At 44.4% G+C, this 21,665-nt stretch overlaps 1 protein-coding gene across 1 annotated transcript in view; it reads left to right on the top strand.

Annotated features, from left to right (window-relative positions):
- The first annotated feature begins 6,827 nt into the window (after positions 1-6,827).
- Positions 6,828-21,665, top strand: part of LOC138491525 (serotransferrin-A-like) — a 94,161-nt gene continuing 79,323 nt past the window's right edge. The window contains exons 1-2 of the mRNA XM_069618063.1: positions 6,828-7,022; positions 10,967-11,127. Of these exons, the coding sequence (XP_069474164.1) occupies positions 6,980-7,022; positions 10,967-11,127 (204 nt within the window). The 5' untranslated portion in view covers positions 6,828-6,979. The remainder of the gene's footprint in view (positions 7,023-10,966; positions 11,128-21,665) is intronic.

Raw genomic sequence — 21,665 nt, 5'->3', positions numbered from 1 at the left:
GTTGTCACACAGTGGATGTCCGCCTCTGGTTACCAAGTAAGTAGCTCCCACACCCTTGCCTGGAGTGAATAAGCCCAGGCCCACTGCATTCGGTTGACAGGGAATCTCAATTGTACATAAGGGGGTCAGTGCCTGTCGAACCCCAAAGCTGGCTTGTGAATGGCCATCATGTACCGCTCGCGGGCAGAACCTCAGAGAAAACACCTCCCCGCCTAGGACTGCCCCATAACTCTGCCATGCTTTGTGGGTGGCCCCCCAGTGCCCCCACCTACTTCAGGCCTTAACCTCATGCACCTTGGGAAGGATGGATAGGTAAGGGGTATGCGTTTGTCTTGGAAGCAAGACAAAGCAGCGCAACAAAGGCTTGAATCCCGATCCCACACTTAGAAATCCCTCTCTGGTGTTAAGCACATTTTAAAAGAACAATCATAATTATAATTGTACTCAAAATGTCTTTTTACGCACAACCTGCCCTTTTTAGAGCTGTAAACACATCTAACAAGAAAACTTTGTGCCGTATCTTACAACAAATTCCTGCCCAGAGAACAAAGAGCCCTCCTCTGGTATCCGACTTCCAGGTCAGTCTCTCCCATAACCTTTGTATGGATCACTTTGGTTTCTGTTCTTGTGAGAATGGGCCACCTCTGGTGTCCGACTGACAGGTCAGTCAATCGCATAATCTTTGTATGGATCACTTCGGTTTTTGTTCTTGTGAGAACAGTTCCCCTCTGGTATCCGACTGCCAGGTAAGTCACTCCCATAACAATTCCCCCACCAATTTCAGGCCAATCTAATCACTATTGCTCCTTAGGCACATCCTGCCTGTTTTAGCTCTGCCACACAATTTCAGTTGTTTGGGAGCGTTCGCTCAAGATCTTGATCCCTTCTGCACTTTCTTTAATTACTGTCCTCTGGCCCGGTCGGTGGGGATGTTACCCACCGGGGTGTACTATCCCTACCCTTGGATCAGCCATCCTTACTGTGGGGTAAAAAGGCAGCCCCAGAGCGACAGAGATGGAGGGGCCATGCTAGGCCCTATTGTGAGAGTTAAGCTGGCTAATGTGGCATTCCATTGAAATATAAAAGCCAGTACAAACAGCGATTTTGACATAAGGCCTAGTGAAATGGAATGAAATTATGTAAAACTGCAGCAGTGCATGTGGAAATAAAAAAAACACATTTGAAACACTGCATTTGGAAGATAAAAAGTAGGAATGATGCCTGATATTTAAGAAATAAAGTCAAGTGACAGATTGTGTTCATCAGGAATAAAGAGACTTAATTTCCGCCATGTAAAATGACAGCCTGTAAAGAGAAAGGCCTATTTCGTTTTTGTAAAAGTGAACACTGGTTTCTTACGATTAACTGTGGCCTATCTGTGTGCATTAGATCAATAGTGAAGCTAGCTCTGTTCTAATATAGTAGAAAAGAAAGATTGTGTCTATGAACAGCAGGCCTAGATATAATGCTAAAATGTTACATGTAAGCACATCTTGTCGATTTAAAGCTGTATTTTCTGAAGCATGGATGTAGCTAGTGTTATCCCCGTTGAATTGAAAGGTCTGTGCCTTTGAAAATTGGACCTAAAGACCTTTGGCTTAGGACCTCCAGGAAACGCAGGCCTGGTTCAGTTAAAAATACAAAGAATGATGAGAGAGAGATCTGAACTGTGGCGACATGGATAACATGATCAACAGCAATGACCCTTAAGATCAAACCTCCTCATACAATTGTGCATTAGCTCTGAGCAAAGACCTTTGAAGCTCAGGAGAGGCGGGCAGAATCACATGGGCTGAAAAGCCAGATGTCCCAGTCATGTGGTTTGGAGAAAATGAAACTGCTTGGGTTTGATACGAATGTGAAACTCAAGGACCCATGTGATGCCTTCCCATTGATTAACATTGGGCCACCTTTTCTTTAATTAGAAGAGAATCGTATGTCCCAGTGAGCTCACCCTGGACTAATTTTAAAGAGGTTAAAAAGCCAGTTGTGACCATGTAAAAACAATTTTTTTTATGATCGATACAATTGAGGTTATGATAATAATTAGGATTCTGGTATTTTTATAAATCTGAGGAACTGGAAAATTGGTGGTGATAGACTGAGAACTTAATTTTGGAAGTGGAAAACATCAGATTTGTGACTATTTCTGCTCAGAAGCAAACCGTGAAAAACAGTGGCTCGGCCCAGAAAGGGTGTGCTGTAATCAAATTAGTATTTTCTAATCGCCATAAAATGTAGAATTTGAAAATATATATATTCCTGTAGTTATCTGGAAAATGTGCATAACTGCCATGTTAATAGATTTTCAGAACCCAGAAAAGGTAAATCCCACCTGTCATTTTGAAATGATGTATTTTTCCTCCTCCCACAGCCTACATCATACACATCTCCAAACTCCTGGTCCTATCAGCAGCCAGTGGGAGTCTTGGTGGGAGGTGAAGGGAGAGTGCTAGCCATTCCTTACCGTGGGAATTATGATAATGTATGGGTTTCATCAGTCATATAAGAGGTCATTTTTGCATCAGAACAGGGTTTTTTCCACTTTATTCCTCGAGGTAGTCTACTGCTAGACTCTGACGAGGAACAACTAGCAGAGAGGCCTCAATCCTTGCACTGAAGACACTGACAGGGAAAGCTAGAAGCTATCTGGGACCCCATCAAAGGAGCCAGAGGAAGTCTGGGTTCAGGAGAGATCCTTGACTGAAGCCCTTGACCAGATCTGTGCATTCCTCAGAGGAGCCCTGCTGTTTCCCTGACTGTGTCATAATGAAGGCCTCCCATGTAAGTAGATTAATCTAAATGCCATCAAAACTGTGGGGCGGGAAACGCCAGCCTTAATCTCCATCTCGCATAGCCGGTAGGGGCGTGGTACTGGGAAGACCGAGGGCATATTTTATTAAATCCCACTCAAATAATTCCACTATAAAAAATCACTATATCCATTTCAATTGAATTGTGTTGGGAACAGCCTGCCTTAATCCTTTCCGTTAAATTATTGTGGGGAGGGGGAAGCTGTGTAGATCCTTAGCGCATTGAATTGAAGTTAAATCAATTAATTCCCATATATAAAATAACGGGATGAGTGTTGTTAGAGTTTGGAACTAACAAAGTTCATGCCCAATGCGTTACAGCCGGTGTAGACGAAAGTACTTGGGTGACTCTAACTTTTTGAAGCCCCTGTCTTCTGAACTGAAGGGGGTGCCCATAATCACAAAATAAGTAACCCTAAAATGCTACTATTCAAGTGAACGTAGAGGGGTAAAACAAAATTTCCCATGTATTCCCTTGCATCCCAAACCAGAATCCCAAAGCACTGCATGTCCTTTCAATGTGTGTTGAAAAACGATTTTGCCATTGAGTTTCTCTTCCCAACTTTGCCTTTCAAATAAAAGCCTAAAAAATGATTTCCCCATTTGAGTTCCTTTTCCAAACATTGGGCCTCATTACGAGGCTGGCGGTAGTTGTGCCTGTAATACAGGCACGGCTGCCGTCGGTATTAATTTTTTTCTGCCACCCAGAAATGGGCAATTACCGGGTCATTACGGCCTTGCCGGACCCCGTATTTGCCCATTACTGTGCGCCAGAAAAAATTCTACCCCAATACCATTTGAGCCCATAGGGCTCAATGGGAATGGGGAGGTTGGACACACCGGCACCATTTATAACGGTGCCGGTGCATCCGACATGCTGTGCTCGCGGGTGCCTTTCATTCCGCTAGGTCAGACCTGGCGGAATGAAAGGCACCCGTGAGCACAACTCAGAGTTTGCCGGTCCGGAAACAACAGTACCGGCATACTTACCGGTACCATTGTATCCGGACTGGAATGCTCGTAATGAGGCTCATTGCCTTTCTAAAAATAAAGCCAAAACGAATTTCCCATTGAGTTTCTTTCTCAACCATTGCTTTTCTTTAAATAAAGCAAAAACGATATGTCCATTGTCTTGTGAGTGTTTGCTATTGGTTAATTTGCAATTAAATCTGATGTAAATTGCGACTGCTTATTTCAAAATTCTACCTGTGTTATTTTAATAACGGAAAGTAATTTGGAGTTGCGATATGGTGTAGTGCCACAGTATTGGTGGTTGAGGTTTTGGTTGCTCTTCCATTTGTCAAACCTTAAAGAAATATATATATTCTTACTATACATTAGCCTGGTTCCTAGCCCATTGGTGGTACAGAAGGTGTTTGTTGGGGTGGTGCGAGACGGCTTGGAGGCCTCACTAAAGTTCAATCTGTATAAGCGCTTTGGGTGCATGTCACCTTGCTGGGGGGGAGGAACTCCCTGAGTTGAGAGTACCCGCCTGATTAATCGCAACATTACTACTCTTCGGCAGCAATGGTGCCATTGTATGGCCGGAGTATGCAGCCAGGCAACACCGATGCTCCTCTGTCCCATGTCACAACACATGTTTGAAGTAATAATGGTCACCCACCTGCCATAAAAACAATCACTCCATCTAATAGTCAACTAACGGGGTGACCCTTTGCCATTCCCATCCAACAGCCGCCGGGTACACCTGTCTTTTCCGGTCTTATCCACTTCCCAGTGGACCTTTACCATTCCCGGGAAGTAACTGCCAAGCCTTTCATGGAACATACCCCTGGTCTACTTTATAGTCTCTGAGGAGTCTAGCTGCCCCCTTTTTTTGACAATGCCCATCCATTAACCTGTACTCACTTCTGGTTTGGCCCTTAATCATTCCTTTAGCCATTCCTGGCAATTCTGGGTGGCCTTTCCCCATAACCCTACCCTGTATGGATGGCTGCCCAAGGCCCCTCCGCAGTTGAGGACTCCGTCCAGCTGCCTCTATTGTTGGACTACCCATCTGACAACCCGTCCCCTCTCGCCCTACGGTGTTGTTCATGCAGCTACGCTGGTGCCTGGACTTAACTCCTGGCGCGAGCGCACGCTCCCAGTGGTCCCAGAACATCTGGTCCACGTCACCAGTTGAACCCATTCTCTCTTGAACTGTTCCTTGTCTTGTCTTTTGAGCCTACTGATAACCCTCTGGAACTTCTCTTTCCAATCTGTGTGTCTTAACTGAAAAGACGACAAGTCTCTGCAGCCCTGGACCTTTAAGCGTCCCCCTAAGCCCTGTGCGGTTCTGGGTGGCCCTGGGGGAACGCCCCCTTCCGCTTCCCTCGGGAGGCGCAAGGCGATGGATACCCCGGGGGTGGGGAGGGCAGAGGGGCGGGCCGCTATAATGGTCATCCACTTGCACAGCACCAACTTGAAGCCACACAGAAAACTATTCCACTCAATCACAACAAACGTAACCTTCGGCACTATACCACAGACAACCAATCCCATACAGAGGCACACTCCAAAACGGTGCCATACCGTACCAATGACGTCTAGAAGCAAACCCAATACACAGTGTCAGCTGTTTCCGAACTGAAACTGCCAACAGCACAGCAAAAGCTCTCTTGCGCTCTGTCCCACTAATTAACCCTCCCTATCCCCGCTTCCTTTTCAGATCCGCCAGAGTGCCTGGAGACCATAAAAATGGCAGCGGCACGCAGTACACATGTCAATAACATACATGTAGGTATTAAATAGGCATTTGCCAGTCAGACAATGCTATTAAACGCCCTGGTTCTCGGAGCAATTTGCAGCTGTTGCCATTATTGGCCCGTTAGTACCATTATATCAGTGCCTAGCAAATGCCTGTTCCATATCTACCTAAAAGCCCAAATTGTTGGCATTGCCAATGCTTTTTTTTCCCTCCTGGGAATGCGAACCTTGGGCTTGCTGGGTCAGTCCTGTGTCACATCTGAGCTGTCACACTGCGATGCATTCCTTTTGTTCATTTGAATAGACTGTTTGGGGCATAGCCCCGATCCCATAAACCCTGATATGCAGTGAATTGCTGCAGGCTCTGCTACCTGTACAGATAATGGGGGTCGGAGGGGCGTTTAGGGGCACTCCTGACTGGGCATGTGCCTTAAGAGAAGCGAATGGCGGGTAATTGGAAAAAGGAGGGTGCATAAAGCAGTGTGCTGTAGGGGGCAGAGACGACTACTAATGGTCTGCCTCCATAGTACCCCTGGCGTAGCGGGGGGGGGCCATCACCATGTGGAGCGGCAGGGGAACACTCTGGTGGTGATAGTGCGTGGTACAAATATCCTTTATTAACATGTGACCTGCGGAGGGCCCCAGACACTCTAGAAAGAAATGATTCATTTCAAATGCAATTCAAAAACCCCATGTATGGGGTTTGAATTGGAGGGGTAAAGGGGTGAGAGTAAGTATGGAGTCGGTGGGCGGTGAGGCAAAGCGTAACATACTATAAACGTCTCCCTCTGACACATGGACGCATGGTGCCCCGTATTCAGTGAAGTGGTCAGAACGGTTCCAGGAGGGGGTCTTAAACTAGAGAGGGCTTTGCCCCCTTCTCAAAGCACCCGCACCTGTGAGGCGCTGAGGGGTTGAAATACGATGAGTACTGTGGAGGGAGTCCGGAGACTCCGCTTCAGTGTGTGGCTGCGTGTTTGGTAGTTACTGAGTGGGCACTGAGTGACATGGCGATGGTTGCTGTATTGTTAACCTAGTGTACCGGTAAGCCCTGCTAACTGCTGAGCGTTAATCAGGTCTATTCAAAAAAGCACGCCCTAAGAACTTAAGGGGTTCAATCTGAAGCAACACAATCGTATTTGTGAAATGGGAATTCCCCACTTTCAGTAGCCGAACAAAGACTCGCTTATAATTCACTGATCGGACTCCCAGTCCCTGCCAACATTGCAACTGTTCCTGGCAGCGAGGGGCCGCGGGGGGTGCTTTGGAGAGACAGAGGGGGGAGCGAGGGGGTGTAAGAGAGGCATTGAGAAAGCGCGGACGGTAAACACTGCTGGGTCACTGCTCCTGCTTACACAGCTAATCCTGTCCCTCTATAAAGAGGGCAGCGCCTGGGCTCGGACACCACATTCGCAGGAGGGGAGCGATTGTGATCAGACACCCGGAGGAGAGACACAAGGATGGCCGCCACCTTTCTCGCTGCACTGGCGCTCGCCTCTCTGGGTAAGAACCTGCGACGAGCGCGCCTTTACCACAAGCGCCGAGAGGCCATGAGCGTGCCGTAAACCGCGCTATATAAGATCCAGTAACAGAACAGAACCTGCGCCTTTGGTTAGGAACTGGGATCCCAAAACTAGAGCTATATGTCCATAGATGTTGCTAACTCTTTTAGCCGGTTTGTTCTGATTTTTGTTGGTAAACAATGGTACTTTTGTACTTTACTTCCATTGGCCCAATTGAAGCGATCCAAAACTGCAGCGCCCAGATCGCATTTTATGTAAGCGCTTCAAATCTTAATATCATCGGGAAACCATCTTTACGACCCAGTTCTTTGGTTTTGCAAGTTATTGTAATCTGGTTGCTTTGTTACAAAATTGACGTAAACTAAGACTACAGCGCCCAGCATGCGCTAGTTTATCAGATGAAAGCCTGGGAAGGGGGTCATGGTGTATCTGGAGAGGTGTGGTCAATCTTGCGGAGAAAGACTACAGCTGCTGGCTGGACATGGCGTGTCGACGGTGTACTGTTCGTCCCCACGTATTGTTTAAAGTCGTAATCGCGTGTGCAGTACACCTGCAGAGCGAAATCTCCATTCCACCCTATAGTCCGTACGTCCTGGGCTCGGTTCAGCTTGGCCAACTCCGTCCTCCAATCCTTCCAAGTTCAGCCAAGACGAGTACCAGTGAGTTGCGCAAAAGTAACACTGATCAGTTACATTGCTACAAACCGGTAGGGTCTTTGCTGCACGTGCTAAAACCATATGAACATTGTCAAGGCCAATAGGCGTGGCCTTTGCATAGTGAAAAGGAGGGCTCCCCAACCCGGGGCATATTCCCCACTCACACACAGAGGGTGGGGGGCGCAGGAGGCAGCATGAGTTGCAATTGCCGGCTGTAACGCTGAGACGTAAGTGTAGCCATCCACTCCCTGTCCGACCTTATTTGTGACAAGGGCACAGGTGGGGGCGCCTTTGGCGTTAGAAATAATCCCCAGATTAGCCCGCCCCCCATTCACTCACTTTGCTTCCCGTACCCCTATTTATCAGGGAGACAGACCGTGGGCATGATTCGCAAAGTGTTTTTCAATGGGATTTTCTTAGAAAAACGCCTTTGGGAATCAGGCCCCACCGGACTCCAGTCAGTCTGCACGGGTTTGAATGGCTGGTGTGCCCACCCCGAATGTGATGGGCTGGGGATCAGCTGCCTCTGTGCTCTTCTGAGTCACAAAAGTACATCGGCAGCAGTTGGCAACTTTTGTTTAAAATCCTCTTTACAGGTGTGCAATATGCAAAGAAACTGCGGCTCATTTCACTGATACGGAGAATTATGTTTGTAGTATCAGTATCATTTCTGAAAAAAATATATTTGTAGGTGTATATCTATTTATTTTTTCTGAGGCGACGAAGAATTTGGCCAGGGTTGGGGCGGATGGCAAGCGTTCCTCTGTCCTCCGTGCCCTGATCTGGGTCTCATTCAGAGGCGCCACACCATTCAGCTGACCAGGCTTCAGCCCCCCACCTTCACCGCGCGAGTGATTGGAAGGGTGGGGGGGGGAGCTCATTCTCACAGCCTTAAGTGGATGCTTGCAGACTTAAAGGAGAGAGTTAACTGCTTGTAACATTGAAGTTGTACTAGAATAGTCTCATTAGAATCCGTAAAGCAGTTAGATCCCCCATTCAAATAAGTTTCCCCGGCCCCTTCCCCCACTGTCTCTGAAGTTAGTACCTCTCCTAACATTTGAAGGGTTAGGCCACCCCTCCCCCCGAAATGTAGGTTTCGTTGTGCCCCTGGTCTCATATGGCCCAGGTGCTAAGCGTACATAATGACAGAGACACTTGGAACCGGATACACCAGGCCTTCATCCCTTCCGGTGCTATGACCCAACCACGCAGAGCTCTGCCGGTGCACCTCAATCGTGGCACTGCTGGAACTTGACTTTTCTGGTAGGGAGATGGAGAGATGGCTCTGCCAATGACCCACACTCCGTCAGCACACGCCGTGGCTGTTCCAGCACTGAGACCGGACCCACTTGCTTCTCCGCCAGAAGAGAGTGAGTCTCAAAAGCATCCCTGCGCTACCTACCAAGATGTCAACACTGGATCCAGACAGACCTCTTTGAATGGGCCACCCAGACGTTTGGACAGCTCTGCCAGTGCACATCAACCGTGCTATGGAGCAGCTTTCATTATTCCAGTTCTGGGGCCCAAACAACTCTGCCAATTGACTTCATTCTTGGTAGAGAGGGCCAAAGACAAAAGTATCTAATTTTGCACACATTTAAGAAGGGACTTTTCAATAAAATTCCATGTTCATGACAGATCTGCCAAGTTAGAGGACATTTCAGTTCAGTGTCTGGCTCGCATGAGTTGTTCTCTCTTTGTCCATTGACTGCCCAGGGCCATGCTAATCTCTATGGCCATTTCCATCCACCCCCCCGCCCCAAAACACCTCCTCCAGGGAACTCTGTCAGCTCCCTTTAATCAAGCCTTACAATGAACTTGAAATGTTCCTGCCCATGTTTTTTCAAAGCAGTCTTCTGAGAGTTAATGACTTAATTGGAGTTGCAAACCTGCTGCTGGTGTCATAAAATGTCTAAACTAGGTCTGCCTTCAGCCACTCGATTTGCAAGCACTCTGCATGTCCTTTACCGAAGTCCTGTCAAACAAACCATTGGTAAAGCGAACAGTGTTGGCTTGTGTGTAAGTATTAGGCATTTGCCAGGCACTGCTTTTGCACTGCCCAGGTACTCGCACCATTTTGCACCTGCTACCACTTATAACACCCCGCACCTTAAATCGCCCCAGGCTGCAATGAGGGCACACAAGGCATATCCCTTAAAGTTCCCTAACTCCCTTTCTCTCTGCTCATACGTGATTAATAAACACGTGGCATTAACGGTCCATGGTGCAGCATTTGTGTTCTAGCATAGGTGCAGCTACGAGGGCGATATACCTCCTGTATTATCAGTGGATTTACCGCACATTAATTCCACCAGCGGTAAAGCAGTCAAAAATACCCATGGACTCCTATGGACCACAAAAATGGGGAATTACCACCACTTGTAATCCTGTGGTAACTCCATGGACCAAGTGGCAGTAACAGTAATTGTGTTTGCCGGTATTTCGGTGGTTTTACTTCGGAATGCAGCCAAACTCGTGATGAGGCCCATTATATGTTACCAATGTGTACTGTGAGTATCTTTTTAGTCTTGTTTCCATTTTGACGCATCTGGCTAGCGCTCTTTAGATTAAGTCTTGCAGGTTTTTTTTATATGAAATACAGCACATGTAGGCAAACACAGACAAACCATGAGCTGCTACCCTGCTATACATTGTTGCACTTAGGTGTGTAATGGTGTTGAGATTTTTTGTTGCCCAGGGATGCTGGGGTCACCAAATGTATTTCCCCTCAGGGTGCTTTCTCAGCAAAGGCTGGGCTTGGATGCTTGCTGGGAAGGGTGGGCACTCAGTTTTGGGATTCACGAGTGTGGGGCCCACCAGCCAGGAATCATTGAGCCCCATCCAGGGAACAGCGTTTGGGATCCTAGTACATCATTCACTGTGTGTACTCAAGGCATGTTTGCGATTACTGATGCAAACTCTCTCCCTGTTTCTCTGTCCGTCCCATTCCTTCCTCCTCCACTCCCTTCCACCTTCTCCTATCCTTCCCCCTCCCACCTTTCTCTTGCCCTTGCTTAATGTTCTCCTGCCTCTTTTCTCTCCTTATTTGGGCCTTCACATCCCCTTCATCCATTTCCCCCAATCTATTCTTCTTCCCTAATTTCTCAATATTATTTGCTCAATTCGTCTCTACCGACCACCCTACTCTACCTCAAAACGTCCACGCCCCCCCACTTCCTTAATTCGATCCTACCTCTATTCCCCACTCCTTACTTGCCCTCCCTCATCTTTGCTGTGCGATTTCACCTGCCCCTTCCTCCCTCCACAGCATGCTGCCTGGCCGACCCGCTGCCGAAGAACGACATCAGGTGGTGCACGGTTTCACCGGCAGAAACGAAGAAATGCAGAGCCTTCAAGGACGCCGCCAGCTACTGTAACCTCAACTGTGTGCAGAAATCCAACACCCACGACTGCATCGCATCCATTGCGGTAGGTGCTACGCATTCACTTTGACCGAGGGCATGGTGCTCGGATCAGAAACACTTCCAGAGTAATATATTCAGATGCCTGGGCAGTCCGCGAGAAAGCTGCCTTCAAAAGATTTCTTTAGCAGTGGCCACGCGACCAGTTGATGATGGGGGCTTACCGGAACATACTAGGCACAATGACATGGGAGATACTTGGATGGGATTCTTGCAGGGAAATGTCAGTGGCCCTCATTACGACCCTGGCGGATTTTTTCCGCCATCGGCGGACTTTTCCGCCATGGCGCAAAGTCCCTTTACGCCATGGCGGATGGCGGACTTACCGCCCCATTCCGAGGTCGGCGGGGCGGTAAGTCCCCATTGACCCATTTACCCTTCCCCATTCCCATTTCGGCCCCATAGGGCTCAATGGGAGTGGGGAAGGTGTTAATTACGCCACCGTACACTACGGTGGCGTAATTAACACCGAGGTCCCATAGCGCCATGGATTTTTACGCCCGCAAAAAGCGGGCGGAAAAATGACCATGGCGCTATGGGAACTCGTAGTTGGCGGTAAGGGGTCGGCGCAGCTAACGCTGGCGCAAACCCCTTAGCGCCAGGGTCCTAATGAGGGCCAGTGTATTTCATTGATGGTGGGCAGGGTGGCATCAGGAGAGGGGCAGTATTGTTTGGTAAAATGGCATTTGTACACTTGGTGCAGTACACTTAACAATATGGAATGCATTTTCTGCTGCAGTATTTAGAACAATTCCATGTTTTGACTAAACACGCCATTATTTTGGTGAGAACAAAATACGAGATTGGAGCAGGAAAAAATATTCTAAAATTGTGCCTGCAGCACATTTATCGATTACCATCATCGTCATTGAAGTTTATTTCGGATAAAATCATATCCATAACACACGGGTACAAATTTCATCAGAGTGTGCAAAAAAGAAAATAGTTAAAAATACATCATCAGCCACGATTACAGTTGCGTGATATGGTTGTTATTAACCCATTTCACGAGCTGCAGAACATTACCGCCGTCTAGCCCGTGGAATGGGTTAATACCGCCATTAGCACCGCGGGTTACCAAAGCTGTAATCCAGGGTGCTAAAAAAAAGTGTTTCAGTCACTGAACGCGACGCGCACCACGGTTCAATGAATTAAAATACTTAGCCAAGATATGATATGATATGGCATTTGTAACGCGCCTATACACAAGTGTTTCAATCGCTGCCACGGCGCCATACGGAGCCCCTCTTCCATTACCAGGGCGTTGGAAAAACGAAAAGCAGTGAAGCTACTGCGCTGGTGGCTACCACCGCCACAATCAGGCACGTGGTGTTGGAGAGGTGGGTTGGGATTTGTTTTTTAAATAAGGAAAAGGGTGGGTGGCTACAAGATGGCGGGGTGGTGGAGGCAGCCTGTGGGTTCCGTGGAACACGAGCTGAGATCCGAGGTTTCAGCCCGCGATCCGCAGAACCTGATTGGCTGCGCCCCCTGCCCCGGGTGCTAATTATCCAAAGAACATTTGTATCAGTCCTGGATTATTGGGGGTCATTACGAGTATGGCGGTAGCCATGGAGCAATTAGCTCCATGGCTGCCTCCCATACCGTGACCGTGTCCAGTGTTGTGCAATGGGGACTTACCGGTGTAGTCCGACCCTGGCGGGACCAGTAAGTCACCATTGCACAAACCATTCCCCATTCCCATTTGAGCCCCCATAGGGCTCTATGGGGAGGGCGCAAAAAACAGGCTCGCGAATGGCAAGCCCGTTATTTGTGCCCTGGTCCCTTAGCGGGACCCGTAAGGGACGTGTGGTCCGACCACATGTCCCTTGCGGTTCCCGTTAAGGGACCTCGGAATCGGGCGGTAGGGGATTACCGGCACCGGTCTCCTTACTGGTGCCGGTATCCCCTACCGCCCGACTCGTAATGACCCCCATTGATTATGAAAAGAGAGCAGTGTACCATGAAGGCCATTATCGCTTTCCATGTTTTTCTTTAGATTTGCTTCAGACTTACCACATATTTACTTCTGGTCGAACAATCAGACATGTAAGACTGTACGGGAAGGGCTCCACCCCACAGCTGCTGCAAAAGTGTTAGATGAGACGTAAAAGAGAAATTAAATATTTCAAATGAACCTCGATGCCTCGAGTTGGCCAAATCCTCTTAAATCTCTTAATGCACAGGTCCAATATTCGTGATTAACTCAGAAAAGTTGTTGATGGCTCTGGTGGGCATAGAGTTTGCTAGTCCTAAATGCCTTTGGGGAACTTCTGTGGCAGTCATTCAGGGTTATAACCTGACAGCAAGTATCTTGTTCCCCAATGTGCTTGTATTGTGAGAAAATTAATACAATACGTGTGTAAGAAAGTTTATTCCTATGAGAAAATGATACACAATGATACATAATAGTAATACTTGTCCCTTTTTAAACATCTAGTGGTATGCTAAAGTGGTTCCATGTGTTAAAATTGCGGCAAAAATTGCAGTTTAAACACAAAATTGCAGTAAAAAGGCTGTGGTTTTGCCGCCTCAATCCATGGAATCTTTAACCCCCGCTCTCCTTAAATGGTATAATAGGGTACACCTTTACCGGGTCAAATCACTGCATTTTTCTCACGATTTTTTGTGCAGATGACTTTTTTGCCGCAATTTTATTACTGCATACCACTAAAGTGTAGTTCTTCAATGTACCTGAATGAGCTGTAACCGCACCAACAGAGGGATCATTTGTGTTTTCAGTTTTGATCATAAATGGAGATGAGTGTCAGTTTCTTTGAAGGTCAAGTGTAGTTGGCCACACCATCTCATGTAACCTAACATCAGGCGCCAATGAGATGCTGGTTTGCTCACTGCGATGCAGGCCCAGCCGATAATGTGTGAACTCAAAAGACATTAAATGAGGTCATGGCTCTATGTACAACACACAAAGCATTCAACTGGCTCCGCAAAGGAGTTGTCCTACGTACCCTAGAGGTGTGAGATGTGCAAGGGAGTCTGAGATGCCTTAGAGCTGACCTATTTTGAATGTGTTTAAATGTCTGTAAGGTTTACTCTCATAGCATGAAATAGGCTGCATTGCACTAGTTTGACTAGGGCTTTACAAAGACAGTCCCCAAAGATACCCTATAAATGAAAAGCAAATAACGAAGAATGCCCTTTTTAGTCTAAGTTGGACCATGCACTTGCGCGATCTGAATGACACCTGGCCTAGTAGGATCCTTGTCTGTCTCCCCTTGTTCCCCCCTCCCTGCCTCGTCGCGCCTTGAAACACTTGTGTATAGGTGCGTTACAAATGCCATATCATATCATATCATATCATGAGAACAAGCACATCTAGACATATAGCATCAATTGGCAAGGCCCAGGACAAAACCATTAAGCATCATTACAGATACCATTGGGCAAGCTAGAGGGCATTGGTTCAGTTTTGTTAGGGCTAAATATTAGAGTTAGTTTTAGCCAATTAGAGCATGTGGAGGCAGTGGATATACATTCCTACAAAGGCTTGACTATGTTACTGTCGCCACCTAGGTCGAAGAGAGATTTGTATGTCATTGACATAAGCGTAGAGTAACAACCAGAAGAAGTGCAAGAGCTGCGGAAAAAAAAGTTCAAAGAAGACGAATCCACCAATTGTTTGAGATAAAGTGGAGGATTTACCTCCAGCAACAAGCTGGAGGTAAATCTGTCACTTTCTAAAAAAAAATGAATGTACCACACAGTAAATACCCCGGTGGTAAATCCACCAACACATTCTAATTTGGTGGTGTGGGGAAGACATTGGGCCAAAAAGTGGCAGTAACGGAATTATGGCCACTTTTTTTTACTGCACCTCCAAACTTGCAATGAGGCCCAAGGACTTGTAGGAATAAACAAAGAACCTTATCATTTGAACAAGAACCAATGAAGGTGCTAGATACCTTGGGTTGATATCCCCTGCTCATTGTTTATTTTAGGACAATGCCTACTGTTGCTAGTTTTTCAAACCTATAGACAATTATCCAGTCCCTTCCTATCAAAAATCTACATATATATATATATATATATATATATATATATATATATATATATATATATCAGTCTTTTGAAATATCGTAAGTTAGTGCCACATGTGTCATTGCCTGGCCTCACCACACTCTCTTAATCAAGTACTTTCTAAAGACTGCAAGATAGAATATCACAAAACAAAAACCTTTTATTTGTCTTCATTTAAATTTAAATTGATATCAGAGCTATACTGCTTGAACACCTTTACTTGCATTTACTTCCTATTGTCCTCTTGAATTATGTTGTCTCTCATTGTACATTTCTATTGTTAACTAAATTTACAAACTTTAATAAATTATAGGAAACAAATATGAAAATAATTTCAGAGAATACTGCATCCATTCAGAATCTTGAAGTAAATCTCACATTGAAGTGGTCCTTTTCAGTGGCGGCTGGTACATTTTTAATTGGAGGTAGTAAATATTTCTCACAAATATGCCAGAGTAACCAAGCATAGAGAGGGAGCACGAACCAACCAAGGAAGGTTCAGTGGAGGACGGAAGGGCGGTTTCCCCATAGGACATTTTTTGAACAATGAGTTAAAAAAATGCTCTAATATATAGCAAACTTTCTGTGAAAAATTGCTCCAAAAGTCCAACAGTTTTCGATCCGTTTTGTAGGAAAAATCATGAAAAAATCAAATAGATGCAAGTGACCAAAATGCATCGTAGCATTTCCCAATGCATTTTCATGTGGCCTTTTCCCACAATATGTACTAGTATAAAAATATAAAAAAACACATGTAAATTGAGGGTTGTAACACTACAAAAAAAACCCTACAAAACATGCCAAAAGTATTCCCAGCACTCAAGACCAAAACACCTTCTTACAAAATGCTTCGTTTTTATTCTTTATAAAAACGAACAACCAACTGTGCAAATGTGCAAAAAAGGGTAGGTATAAGTCAAAAACCTCCCCATGGCAAGCAGGTTAAACAGCACTCACCCTCCAGGGTGGAAAAGTCGCCACGCGTTCCGCCTGGATCTACCAAGCTTCCTCAGGCTGATCAAACTCCACATCCGTGTAAACACATCCCATTTAAAACTTAAGGAAAGCAACTCGAGCGGGCAGCTCCTCCCCCCTCTCTCATCATCTCCGATCATGTGATCGCTTAATGCCGCATTGAAAAGTGTATAAAGCGGGCCGCCATGATGGAATGACTACATAGTCATTGTGTTCACTATGAACACAGTGCACTGGCCATAAACTAAATGCCATTTTGAAATGCGAGTAAATTGGCAAAGAGCTCCTCGCTCCACGTTGCATCTCCTTATTTAAAAAACATAAATTTCTTATACATATACTTGTGTTTAGTTGCGCTAGTGCGCCTTTCTATAACATGGGTAAACCTTATCTACATTGACAAGAGTTCACCCACTACGTCCCTGGGTTTGTAGTGTGTTTTTCTAAAAGCCAAGTACGGCACAGCACCAAATTCATTAAACACCAAAGCACTCCTTTGTGGATATAGGACTTAGTGCCCTTTAGTGGATGAAAGCTGTATTTGTGTTGATTTTATCTTATATATAAAGCTTTCACATGCTTTGGAATAATTTCCACTGTGATTGCATATGTCTATAAAATGCATATCCATTTGGATGCTCAATCTTATTTACATAAAACCATGTCTTTACCACTGCAGTTATATTTACTGGACGTGACTCGTGAATGCTAAAAGGAACAATATTCAATTGATGATCTTATACAGCAAGCCACAGTATATATATAGAAACTATTCAAAGTGCAAGTGCTTAAAGTCTTCAATTTTCAACATCATATTGGGCAATAAATTGCTAATATAGTCAACCCTAAATTGTGATGTAATGCTCCTCACCTGTAGCTTAATGCTACACATTAGAATACATAAATCCCTTTTACCAGCAGGGAGTATGCCAAGGTTACAACCCGGGGTTCTATATTTGCATGCACTTCCAACGATAATCATCCAATCTACTGGAGAAATACAAACATCTCTGAATCAATATTGAGTCCATTAGGTCTTAACGTATCAAATTTGCAAATTAGAGATGCCTCTAATTGTCTGAGTTTCAGTTCTCGATTTCCCAATCTCTTGTGTTGTGGTACATGGGCAAGACCAACAAATGACATTTCCTCCACATTACCACCATGTTTCTCCATAAAGTGTCCTGTCAAAGGGTTGGTTGTGTCCCCATTCTTAATGGCTCTGTAGTGTTGGAGAATCCTGAGCTTGAGCATACCTATGGTCGATCCAATATAGTGCAGACCACAGGTGCAAGTAATAGCATATACTATGAATTTAGTCAAGCATGTTATTCTATGTTTGTATCTCCATGATAAACCATTAGAACTGACAAATGGAGTTTTTGATACAAAACTACACATTTTGAAATTCGCACATTTACGAAAACCTCCCTGATCTTGTTTCAAAAAGTGGCCTGACTTGGTGACTTCTGTGACCACCATACTAGGAGACAGTATGTTTTTGAGAGTGGGCGCTTTACGGTATGTTTCATTGGGAGCCACATCTAGTACCTTCTTGAGACCGGGATCTGTCAGGAGCACATTCCAGTGTTTTTTCATAATTAATTTGACATTAGTGGCTTAGTGATTAAACCCTGTTATAAATCTTATCTTCTCTGATTTCTTTCTAGTTTGAATTCCAAATAGATCCGTTCTTTTCGGAATTTCTGCTTTTTTAAAACAATTTGTAATTATGTGTTTATTGTAGCCTCGCTTGACAAACCTTCTACCAATCTGCTTGGCTTCTGTCTGGTAATCTGATTCTTTACTACATGCTCTCTTTTCTCTCAGGAACTCCCCATAGGGAATGGAATTAATTAGTGGAGTAGGGTGGTGACTCTTATAAAGAATAAAAATGAAGCATTTTGTAAGAAGGTGTTTTGGTCTTGAGTGCTGGGAATACTTTTGGCATGTTTTGTAGGTTTTTTTTTGTAGTGTTACAACCCTCAATTTACATGTGTTTTTTTATACGTTAAGGAGCTTAGTCAAAGCTTCTTTTCCCTAGCACCAGCTACGAGTTAGGCAGTGCACTAAATTTGGCTAATTTGGCTAATTTGTTTTTACATAGTATAAAAATATGTTCACACTGGCTGTGATCATACATTTCCATGCTGGGGACCCGGGCCCCAATATATGCTAGTATTCCCTTAAAAGAACATACTCATGCTTGCGCTGTGCATACCAATTTCGGTTGGGTGATATTGTATGTAAATATGTGCTCTGTAAAGCTCTTTGGATAAAGTCGTTATGTAAATAACACATCATTATCATTATAATATTATAAGCAGAACATGTCCAAGCTGGCCCTGCAAATATATGCCAGTTTCTCCATGTAATAGCATACTCCTGTTGGCTTTGTTTTAAAAAATGCCACGCCACAATAGGAAAGCATGTCCAAACTGTCTGCACCAATGTAGGCCAGTCTAGACATGTAATAAAACGTATAATGATTCTTTTACCCTTGATGGCAAGTAACAATTATATGCCACTGTAAGAAATTATAGCTAGACTGGCTGTACCAAAATATGCCTGTCTAGCCATGTAAAAACACTTATCATTGTTGTTTTATCATAGATACCCAGTAAAAAATGGTAGGACACAATAATAAATTATAGCTAGAATGGCTGCACTAAAATATACCAGTGTAGTCATGTAAAAACACTTATCATGCTTGCTTTACCATATATGCCCAGTAAAAAAAGCAATGCCACACTAAGAAATTATAGCTAGACTGGCTGCACCAAAAATATGCCAGTCTAGTCAGTTAATTACACTTATCAAGTTTACTTTGTCATAGATACCCAATTAAAAATGTCATGTCATAGTAATCCTACACCCCACAGCCACAATCAGTGCCCCAGACCTGGCACAAACACAAGTGCAGTGCAAAGAGGAGGCCCCTGGAAAAAATTGGAAGACAAGACCTGGGGCACACTGGGACAATACAATTGTCTCAAAACACAAATAAAATAGCTTAGTTTGTGAGATAAGTTTTACTAGTTTAGGAACACAGGTGCTAAAATAGAAAAAAATTTGATACAATGATTGATATAATTACAACTCAGTTCATCTTAGTCAATGGCAATGATTTGATATACAGGTAAGTTGAGAACAACACAATTCAATTAATGTGTCAGGGCCACTTCAGTGATGCCCAGACATGTGATAATTCATTACAAACAACCGCACACACATTCAACTAACATTTACCCGTGCATTCCCACATGGCATTTACTGGATCATTCACACATACACCATGCGCTCACTTGTTCACCCAGTCAACAATTACACTTAATTACACTTATCATGCTTGCTTTGTCATAGATGCCAAGTTAAAAAATGCTATGTTGTTGTATTCCCCCGCACCCCAGCCAGAATCAGTGCCCCAGACCTAGCACAAACACAAGTGCACACACATTCAAAGAGCAGTTACCCCCTCAATCACATAGCTTCACTGGCTCATTCAGACATGCACCCATACACAATATGCTCACTCGTTCACATGTGCACTCAGCCATCCATACATCATACACTCACAAATTCCCACATACATACATCCACACATAAGACTGTTATGGTTTTTTGAGAAGCCAAACTCAACACAGGTAGTTCCTTCCCTCCCTACTCAAGTGGTTATTGAACAAACTCTTTAATAGATTCTTTTTTTTACCCCTATCATTATTTATTTATTGTAAATGTGATTTAGTTTAAACAATAAACTTTCCACATCTTTATATAAAACCTGCATGCAAACCAGTTTTTAAACACAACTCAATTTCTTGCAGAGCTCTAGAGTAAGAGAGAAACCAATAACAAAGTAAACATACTATACAACAATTTGTTAAAACAAATAAATATCAGACTGCGAACAAATATGATCAATTCGTAGCTCGTTCTAATTCTTTCTTGCTACGAGTTACCCATATGTCAGACACATATTATGCCCCTTGGATCCCTCTCCCCTGAGCGAACAATGAGCCAAGAACCAGGCTGGTTTATGGGAAATATATTGCAATTTTTTTTTAATTAAAAGTAATAGAAATTAGAACAAAAATGTCAAACACCACTTTAACCGTGGTAAAACACAATCGACTTATCTCGGCATAAATAAATCAGAAAAGGGAAATTAAAAAGAACACAGTCACAATTCTTCACTTTCTGCAAATTTCAATTCACGAAATAATTACACTGATAAATCACCAAGGCACTTATAGTGTAATGTGCAATTAATTTCAATTTTCCTGATGACTTAAAAGGCTCGCAGTAGGATTTCAAGATTGGTAATTATGATTTTGCCCACACTTTTGATATAAAATAACCAAAGAGTGATTTATCGGTTTGTTTTTCAGACCCCGCTGCCTTTCGTCTATGTTGGGAAGTCAGACAGAAAAATTGGAATGCTTTGGGGAATTTTGGATTTCAGACCCCCTTTACTGAAAAGCCTGTGTCGGGGTCAGCTGGACAACAAGGGTTACCCACTTAATTTATAGGCTATAGTTTTCAGCGCACACTGGGAAGAGAGCTTTGTTATTTTCGTTTTTTTTACAAAAATTCACCCGTAGTGTTCTGCCAAATGGGGAATTAATAAAATTAATATTTTTGGTTAAATAGGCTAAGGATCTACATGGTTTTGCCCCCACACCCACGGTAAAGGGAAAGGATTCAAGACAAGCTGACTCCCCCACCTTTTGGTTTCCCACAGCTCAGTTCTACTTATATAGCAAACCTCTGTTTAAGGTTCAGGAAAGCCAGCTGCATCTCAGGACACTCTGGAAAGATAGGGCAGGGGTCTGGTCACTCCACTCTCAAAGATGGCCTCCCGCTCTCCGCCATAGGACCCAGTCAGCTTGAGGCCTTCCTAGAGCTAGACCGCTCCACCCAGATACACTTTCAGCAATATCCTCTGGTGTCTCCTTACAGCTGTCAGGTGGTAAGTCTCAGCAGCCTTCCTGATGGCGTGTCTCTTCTCTCTGTCCTGTCCCTTGGTATCTCCTTTTTTCTGTGTGTCCCCTATCCTAGTGCAGTCTCACATATGTATCAGTGATGACACTACCAATCTTACAATCTTGGGGAAGAACCCTGCAATAATCCCTGCCAGTAGTATTAGACAGTTACCCTTCTCTCTCCTCCAAAACCCAGCGTCCAAGTCAGGATTGGTTTAGGAGTCTGGAGCAACATGTGGCAATTCCCATTTGTCATCGCCCTTCGTTCTCCTTTCAACTTCTGGCAAAACCTAGTTATGTATCACTACTTTTTAACTTTACTAGAAACTGTCATACTAAACATATTTTCTGATTCAGCAAATAATAGAGAATTAGATAAGCCGACCACCAAATCGGTACAATGTAGCACGGCTATGTGGCACCTTTGTGCTGTTTCCATAAAAAGCACAACAGTTATGAATATATAAGTTATTAAGCATATCCCTAATTTCATTTACCACCCACTCACCAATTCTCACATTTGGAACATGTTTAGATCAACCAGTAACCTACT

This window comes from Ambystoma mexicanum, chromosome 10 (assembly GCF_040938575.1).
Source record: "Ambystoma mexicanum isolate Mex_15411 chromosome 10, UKY_AmexF1_1, whole genome shotgun sequence".
Classification (NCBI taxonomy): Eukaryota; Metazoa; Chordata; class Amphibia; order Caudata; family Ambystomatidae; genus Ambystoma; species Ambystoma mexicanum.
This window is presented reverse-complemented; position numbering and strand designations above follow the sequence as displayed.